The 9,419-nt window shown below is 40.5% G+C and overlaps 1 protein-coding gene across 1 annotated transcript in view; it reads left to right on the top strand.

The window, feature by feature from the left end:
• Window positions 1–9,419, top strand: part of NME5 (NME/NM23 family member 5) — a 31,192-nt gene that overhangs the window by 20,778 nt on the left and 995 nt on the right. Inside the window, exon 5 of the mRNA XM_008059284.1 lies at window positions 261–379. Within this exon, the coding sequence (XP_008057475.1) occupies window positions 261–379 (119 nt within the window). The remainder of the gene's footprint in view (window positions 1–260; window positions 380–9,419) is intronic.

Here is a 9,419-nt window from a genome sequence, read left to right as displayed (position 1 = left end):
TTTTTTCTTAATTGTAGAGATGAGGTCTTGCCAAGTTGCCCGGGCGGGTCTTGAACCCACGGGCTCAGGCAATCCACTCACCTCAGCCTCTCAAAGGCGAGGGATTACAGGCTGAGCCACCAAGCCCGGCTGTTTCCTTTTTTTTTAAACTTAATGAGTACTTCTTATGGCATAAAAAGTTCTTTGAAGGCATCCATTTTAGTAACTGCAATATTTAGTCACTTATATTTGCTTTAATGGGAATACATTTGTATTTGCAGTGGTTGTTGAGCCTATTCCAATTGGACAAGCTGCTAAGGACTATTTAAATGTATATGTCACACCAACTCTGCTGGAAGGACTCACAGAGCTTTGTAAGCAAAAACCGGCGGATCCTTTAGTAAGCAATCTTTTATTCACACTAAAGAATACTGTCTATAGTTTTTGGTTTAAGACATTGTATCTTTGAAACACTGAAAGTATTGAGAGCCTTTTTTAAATAAGCATTTTAGAAACTATTCTATATGCATTTTAGATTCTTTCTTATATATAACTGTTGAGTACTTATTTTCTTGCTGTGTTTTAATTCTAAACACATTTTCATTGATTGTGTTCTTCAATTGCCAAACATTGTTTTCTGTCTATGTTAAATAATAATTTAAATGATCAAATTAGAGATACTTGAATTTTGTTCAACATTTTTTTCCCCATGATATCTAATTTTAACAATAGGACAGTTTAAAAAATAGAACAGTTTATACTTATTCCCATTCTTATCTCATTGTCCATTGCTCATTGAGGTGGAAGAAAGATTGGGTAGGAGGAACTGGGATCCTGTCTAGGGCCACGTGTCACCCCAGGTCCTTCTTCACAGGTACTGCTACCCACTTAAAGCCCTCAGAGATAGTCAGAGAAGACTATTTCAATACTCGTCCTACCAAATAGTATCCCTGGCCTTTGTTACCATTCTGAAAAGGAATTCCTTTTGGAAAACAAAGATTAATCTCTCCTACCAACTTCATCACTTTTACCAAACAAGAAAATAGGCAGGTTGTTTCTTTAATAATGTTTTTTCATTGTGAAAGGAATACACATTTGTTTAGTAAGAAACCTGAAACTACTAAAACATGTAGAGAAAAGAAGAAAAAGGTAACTCTGGCTTCATTTCCTAAACATGGTCTCTGAAGTCATCTTGCCTGGGCTCAACCCTGACTCATCTAACCTCTCTGAGTCTCTGATCTGTAACTGTCTAACTGGTTAACAAAGGGCTACTCTTAAGATGAAATAAATACATACATGTGAAATTCTTAGTCAAAGTGTCTCTTCTATAATGAGGCCTCATATATTAGTTGCAATTGTTTTCTTTTCTTCCATCCCTCTTTATGTCTTTGCTCAGGTTTTAACTTTTGTTGTTGTTTGTTTGTTTTGAGTTGGATTCTCTGTCACCTAGGCTGGAGTGCAGTGGCATGCTCATGGCCACTGCTGCTCCATCTGCTGGGCTCAGGTGATCCTTCAACTTCACCTCAGCCTCCCAAGTAGCTGGAACCACAAGCATGCGCCACTACACCTGGCTAATTTTTTTGACTTATTGTAAAGATGAGGTCTCACCATTTTGCTCAGGCTAGTTTCGAACCCCTGAGCTCAGGCAATCCTCTTGCCTCAACCTTGCAAAGTGTTATAATTACAGGCATGAGCCACTGTGCCTGGCCTAGGCTTTAGCTTTTTATGACACTATATATGAACATGCTTTATAAATATTTCTATATTGCAGTTTTCTTTTTTGAGAAACTTGCCCGTGGCAGATCTTTCTGCGATGAATCTTCCTTTTTCCTTCTCTTCTGCTCGCTAATAAACTCCGTTTGAAAAATAAATAAATAAATAAATAAATATTCCTATGTTAAATAAGAATTTCATAGAGAATATTTTCATAGTTACATGATGTTTCTTTTATTATCTTTACCATTCTTATTTTGTTTTTTGTTTGCTATAAATACCGTGACAATGAACATCTTTGAGTATAAAGTTTTTCACACATTTGAGATTATTTCCTTTGGAAAGAGAACAGTAAGTGGAACATATGAAATTTTAAAAAATGTTTATCTCTTAAATAATTATATTTTTAATTAACATCTAGTGAAAACTCTACTTTCTATGCCCGTTCCTCAGCCACTCAGTTGTGCTTCTTGGGGTTATCCACTGTTACTTGCCTCTGGCATATTGTTTCAGAGACAATATTCACATATGTAGACATATATGCTTATACATACTTAAAAACACACATGCAAGAGCTGGGTACAGTGGTGTGCCTCTATAATCCCACCTCCTCGGGAGGCTGAGATGGAGGGATCGCTTGAGCCTAGGAGTTGGAGCCAGCCTGGGCAATACAGCAGTACTCCCTCTAAAAAGAAACCAAAAAACAAGCAAAACAAAAAACTAAAAAATTCACACATACATATGCTAGCTGCTAAATATACTATTTAACACTTTTAACTTTATTCACTTAATATATATTATAAATTATTACATAGCACCACAAGCAAAATTGCCCCATTTTTAAAAAACAGCTCATGGTAGTGTGTTGTATGAATGTTATACAATGTATTAATTAGTTACATATAGGTGATTGTTTAGGTTATTTCTATGCTTGTTATTACAAACTGCTACAATGAATATGTTTATTCGTAAATCAGCATACCATGTATCTATTGAATAAATTCCAAGAAATAGAAATGTTGAGTCAAAAAAATGTTATAGATGGGCACGGAGGACTGCCTGAGCCCACAGTTTCAAGATCAGCCTGGGCAACTTGGCAAGATCCCATCTCTATAATAAATTTTAAAAAATTAGCTGGGCATGGTGGCATGTGCCTTTGATTCCAGTTACTTGGAAGGCTGAGGTGGAAGGATCGTCTGAGCCCAGCAGGTCGAGACTGCAGTGGCCATGAGCATGCCACTACACTCCAGCATGAGACTCTGATTCAAGAAAATAAAAAAAAAACAAAAAAACCCAAACAACAAAAAGAATGTTGTTTTAATGTTTTTGCAATGTGTATATTTTTTCCCCGAGTCAGGGTCTAACTTTATTGCTCAGGCTGGAGTGCATTGGCACAATCACAGCTTATCACAGCCACAAACTCCTGGGCTCAAGTGATCCTCTCACCTCAGCCTACTAAGTAGTTGGGACTACAGGTACACACCACCATGCCCGGCTAATTTGTTTGTTTGTAGAGACAAGGTCTTGCTATGTTGCCCAGACTGGTCTCACACTCCTAGCTCAAGCAGTGCCCCCACCTTAGCCTCCCAAAGTGCTGGGATTACAGGCATGAGCCACTATGCCCAGCCTACATGCATTTTTATTATCTGTAATTTATTTTGGTATAGGAAGTGAGACATGGAGCCACATTTCATTTTATTTTCCACTTAGTTACCTGATGAAAAAACTATTTATTGAACAATCCATATTTGTGTTACAGATTTAAGATTCCACTGTACTAAGTTCCTGCATGCGTTTGAGTTTTTTCTGTGTTTTTTGTTTGTTTCATGTCTATTCATTTGCAAGAGCCACACCATTTTAATTATCACAGCTTTATAATATATTGTAAAATCAGGCAGTTCTAAACCTCCCAATTACAACCATGTGCTATAACATAATGTATCTTAACACAGAAACGGTAGAGTAAAAATTCAGTGTATAATCTTATGAAACCACCATCATATATGTGGTCCATCAATAACCGAAACGTTGCTATGTGACACATGATCATGCTTTTCTTTTTTGTTTTTGAGTTGGAGTCTCACTCTGTCACCCAGACTGGAGTGCAGTGGCCGCTCCTGATCACCGCAGCCTCGACCTGCTGGGCTCCGGTGATCCTTCCGCCCAGCCTTCCAGTAGCCAGAACTACAGGCGTGCACTACCACGCCCGCTCATTTTTTGATTTATTGTAGAGATGAGGTCTCGCCAAGTGGCCCGGGCAGGTCTCGAACCCGCGGGCTCAGGCAATCCACTCACCTCAGCCTCCCAAAGGGGTGGGATTCATGCTTTTCTTTTTAGAATTTTCTTGATTTTTTCTTGCATTATTGTTTCTAATGTGAATATTTTCAGTTTACAGTGCAAACTGTCATGTTCTTTTCTTTTCTTTTTTTGAGTTGGAGTTTCACTCTGTTGCCCAGGCTGCAGTGCAGTGGCACACTCACAGCCATCCCAGTGACAACCTGCTAGTGTCCGACAATACTTCCGCCTCAGTATTCCAAGTAGCTGTAACTACAGGCACACTACCACGCCCAGCTAATTTTTGATTTATTGTAGAGATGAGGTCTCACCAAGTTGCCTGGGCTGGTCTCAAACCACCGAGCCCAGCCCATGTTGCTTTCTTGAAAGACGATACCACTTACTACCGTGGTGGTCAATAGATAATTCCCTTTTCACCTTTCCAGATTAGTTTTAAGTGTGGGAAGAACTCTAGGATGGGGTGGGCTAATTGATAATAGGCAAAATGTGCAAAAGAAAGATGATATTTGATTGTTTTAACTTCCATATGTGTGTTTACTGGTAAGGTTAAGCATTTCCCCTTATGTCTAGTTGTATTTCCTCCTTTGTGAGTTGTCTGTCTTTTGTCCACTTATCTTTTGGGGTTTTATAAGAATTCTTTATAAAGTGAGGCCCAAACTTTACCTGTACACTGACCATTTGTATACCTTACCCTGAATTGTACCCTACATCTTTAAAATAAATTTTTTAATTAAAAAAGAATTATTTATAATATTAGTTTTATCAACCTTTGATCCAGACTTGCTGTAAAAAATTTCCCTTTTTGTTAACTTTCGATTTTGCCTTTTAAAAATTATTCAGTGTGGGCCGGGCTTGGTGGCTCAGTCTGTACTTCCAGCACTTTGGGAGGCCGAGGCGAATGGATTGCCTGAGCCCATGGGTTCGAGACCCGCCCGGGCAACTTGGTGAGACCTTGTCTCTACAACAAATCAAAAATTTGCCAGGCGTGGTAGCGCGCGCCTGTAGTTCCGGCTACTTGGAAGGCTAAGGCAGAAGGATCGTCAGAGCCCAGTAGGTTGAGGCTGTGGTGACCGGGAGCGGCCATTGTACTCCAGCCTGGGTGACAGAATAATACTCCAACTCAAAAAAAAAAAAAATTTTCAGTGTGGCTAGGTGCAGTGGCTCACACCTGTAATCCCAGCACTTTGGGAGGCTGAGGTGAGAGGATTGCCTGAGCCCATGGGTTCAAGTCCAGACCTCATCTCTACAATTAAAAAAAAAAAAATCAGCTGGGCATGATGGCACGTGTCTGTAGTTCCAGCTACTTGGAAGGCTGAAGCGGAAGGATCACCAGCAGACGGAGGCTGGTGGTGGCTGTGAGTGTGCCAGTCACTCCAGCCTGGGTGACAGAGTGAAACTCAATTTAAAAAAAAAATCAGTGTGAAATCTCCATTTTCCTTTTTCATACTGTGAGTTTTCCTTTACTGTCTAAGTTTAGAAAATCTTATCCCATCCAAGTTTTGCTAAATACTCACTTTTGTTTCCTTCTAGAATTTTTATGTTTAACTTTCTTTTTCTTTTTTTCTTTTTTTTTTTGAGTTGGAGTCTCACTCTGTCGCCCAAACTGGAGTGCAGTGGCTGCTCCTGGCCACTGCAGCCTTGTCCTGCTGGGCTCCGGCGATCCTTCCACCTCAGCCTTCCAAGTAGCCGGAATTACAGGCATGCACTACCACGCCCGGCTGATTTTTTTATTTATTGTAGAGATGAGGTCTCACTGCCTAGGCGGGTCTCAAACCCACGGACTCAGGCAATCCACTCACCTCAGTCTCCCAAAGGTGCGGGATTACAGGCTGAGCCACTGAGCCCGACTGTGTTTAACTTTCATTTACATCTGGAACTTACTTTTATATATAACAAAAGATGAAGATCTAAATTGATTTTTTTCCCTCACCAATTGTCCTTGTACTGGACAGTTGTCTTTCTTTTTCTTTTCTTTTCTTGTCCTTTTTTTATTTTCTTAACATTTTTTCTGAGACAGGGTCTCACTCTGTCACCAGGCTGGAGTGTAGTGGTGCAATCATAGTTCACTGCAACCTACAACTTCTGGGCTCAAGTGATTCTCCTGCCTCAGCCTCCCATATAGCTGTGACTATAGGTACATGCCACCACACCTGACTAATTTTTTTCTTTTTTGTAGTTATGGGGTCTCACTGTGTTGCCCAAGCTGGTCTTAAATGGTTGGTCTTAGTAACCTGACTGACCTAAATCCTCCCCTACCTTGGCCTCCCAAATGTCCTTCATTTATTTATAAAGTCTGATTTATCACATATTAAATTCTAAATCTGGTAATATAATTTGTTACAAAGATCTATACATTCTAACAACAATACCATGATAAATAACTACTTTTAACATTATTTTCATTCTTTTTTTTGAATTGGAGTATCACTCTGTCACCCAGGTTGGAGTGCAGTGGCATGCTCACTGCCACCGCAGCCTTGATCTGCTGGGCTACCACGCCCCCTCATCCTTTCAAGTAGCTGGAACCACAGGCATGCGCCACCACGCCCAGCTAATTTTTTGGTTTATTGTAGAGATGCAGTCTTGTCAAGTTGCCCGGGCTGGTTTCGAACCCCTGGACTAAGGCAGTCCTCTTGCCTTGGCCTCCCAGAGTGCTGGGATAACAGGCGTGAGCTACCACACCCAGCAACATTATTTTCAATAGTACTGCAGTATATACCTGGTAATCTTTTGTTTGTTTGTGGTTTACTGTGGTAAAATATACATAACATAAAACTTGCCATTTTAACCATTTTTAAGTGTGCAATTCAGTAGCATTAATTATATTCACAATGTTGTGCAACCATCACAACTACCAATTTTCAAAAATTTCTTTATCTTCCCAAACAGGAAGTCTGTAACCATTAAGCAGTAACTCCCCATTCCCTTCTTCCCTCAACTCCTAGTAATCTCTACTACTTTCTGTCTCTGTGAATTTGCCTATTTTAGATATTTCACGTAAGTGGAATCATATAGGATTTGCTCTTTTGTGTTTGGCTTATTTCACTTAGCACAACATTATCTGTGTTGTATGTTGTAGCATGTATCAGAATTTCATTCCTTTTTTTAGCTAAATAATATTCCATTGCACGTGCATATCACGTTTCATGTATCAATTTACAATGTTGATGGACACTTGGATTGTTACTACCTTTTGGCTATTGAGCATTATGTTGCAGTGCACTTTGATGTACAAGTACCTGTTTGAGTCCCAGCTTTCTTTTTTATTTTTTTGAGTTGGAGTCCTCACTCTGTTGCCCATGCTGGAGTGCAGTGGCATGTTCATGGCCACCGTGGCCTCGTCCTGCTGGGCTCAGGCAATCCTTCCGCCTCAGCCTTCCAGGTAGCTGGAACTACAGGCACACATGCTATCAAACCTGGCTTATTTTTTGAATTATTGTAGAGATGAGGCCTCACCAAGTTGTCTAGGCTGGTCTGGAACCCCTGAGCTCAGGCAAGCCTCTCGCCCTGGCCTCCTAAAGTGCTGGGATAACAGGCTTGAGCCACCACACCAGCCAAGTCCCAGTTTTTAATTATTTTGGGTATATACCTAAAAGCGGAATTGTTGGGTCATATAGTAATTCTGTTTTGCTTTTGAGGAACCAACAAACTGTTTTCCACAGTGGTTGCACCATTTTATATTCCTACTAACAGTATACAAGAGTTCTTCTAATATCTCCACATCCTGGGCAGCACTTGTTCTTTTCAGGGTTTTTTTTCTTCTTCTTTTTTTTGAGTTGGAGTCTCACTCTGTCACCCAGACTGGAGTGCAGTGGCCGCTCCCGGCCACCGTAGCCTCGACCTGCTGGGCTCTGGGGATCCTTCCGCCTCAGCCTTCCAAGTAGCCGGAATTACAGGCATGTGCTACCACGCCCGGCTGATTTTTTTTTGATTTATTGTAGAGATGAGGTCTCGCTGCCCAGGCGGGTCTCGAACCCGCGGGCTCAGGCAATCCACTCACCTCAGCCTCCCAAAGGTGCGGGATTACAGGCTGAGCCACCGAGCCCGGCTGTTCTTTTCTTTTTTTAATTAACCTTCCTAGTAGATGATGTGAAGTGGTTTCTAACTATGGTTTTGATTTGCATTTCCCTAATGACTAATAATGTTGAGCATCTGTTCATGAACTTATTGGTGATTTGTATATCTTCTTTGAAGAAGTATTTATTCAAATTCAAATTCAAGTTCTTTGCCCTTTTTTATTTTTTTTTGAGTCAGAATTTCACTCTTTCGACCAGACTGGAGTGCAGTGGCATGCTCCCAGCCACCGCAACCTCGACCTGCTGGGCTCTGGTGATCCTTCTGCCTCAGCCTTCCAAGGAGCCGGAACTACAGGCGTGCACCACCACGCCTGGCTAATTTTTGATTTATTGTAGAGATGAGGTCTCGCCAAGTTGCCTGGGTGGGTCTCGAACCTGCGGGCTCAGGCAATCCACTCACCTCAGCCTCCCAAAGTGCTGGAATCACAGGTTGAGCCACTGCACCCGGCCAATTTTTTTATTTCTTGTAGAGATGAGGTCTCGCCAAGTTGCCCAGGCTGGTCTTGAACCCCTTACCTCAGGTAATCCTCTGGCCTCTGCCTCCAGGTGCTGAGATTACAGGCATGAGCCACCATGCCTGGCCCCTTTGCCCATTTTTAAATTAGGTTGTTTGTCTTATGTTGAGTTATATGTCTTTGTATTTCTAGATATTAAATCTGTATCAGATATATTATTTGCCAATATTTTCTTCCATTCTGTAGACTGTCCTTTTACTTTCATGATAATATCCTTTGATGTACAAAAGTTTTTCAATTTTGAGGAAATCCAATTATCTATTTTTTCTTCTGTTTCTTTTTCTTTTGTTGTCATATCTAAGAACTCATTGCCAAATACAGAGTCATGAAGATTTGCCCCTATGTTTTCTTTTAAGATTTGTATCGTTTTAGCTCTTATATTTAGATCATTGGTATATTTTGAGTTAATTTTTGTATATGGTATGAGGTAGGGGTCTAACTTCATTCTTTCGCATATGGAAATCCAATTGTCTCAGTACTGTTTGTTGAAGAGACTATTCTTTCTCCACGAATGGACTTGGCACCATTGTCAAAAATAAGTTGGCCCTAGATTCATGGGTTAATTTTTGGACTCTCAGTTCTTATTTTTTTTTATACTGGACACTTCATGAATTTGTGTTTCACTCTTGCACAGGGGCCATGCTAATCTTCTCTATATTATTCAAATTTTGGTATATGTGCTGTAATTGGAGTCTCAGTTCTATTCTATTGATCTATATGTCTTGATAAGCATACAGTACTGCACTGTGTTGATTACTGTAGCTTTGTAGAAGTTGTTTGGTTTTTTTTTTGAGTTGGAGTCTCACTCCGTTGGCCAGACTGGAGTGCAGTGGCTGCTCCC

This window comes from Carlito syrichta, unplaced genomic scaffold (assembly GCF_000164805.1).
Source record: "Carlito syrichta isolate Samal-C Ts95f unplaced genomic scaffold, Tarsius_syrichta-2.0.1 Scaffold303986, whole genome shotgun sequence".
Classification (NCBI taxonomy): Eukaryota; Metazoa; Chordata; class Mammalia; order Primates; family Tarsiidae; genus Carlito; species Carlito syrichta.
The sequence above is the reverse complement of the archived record's forward strand: the minus strand, read 5'-3'. Positions and strand labels throughout refer to the sequence as shown.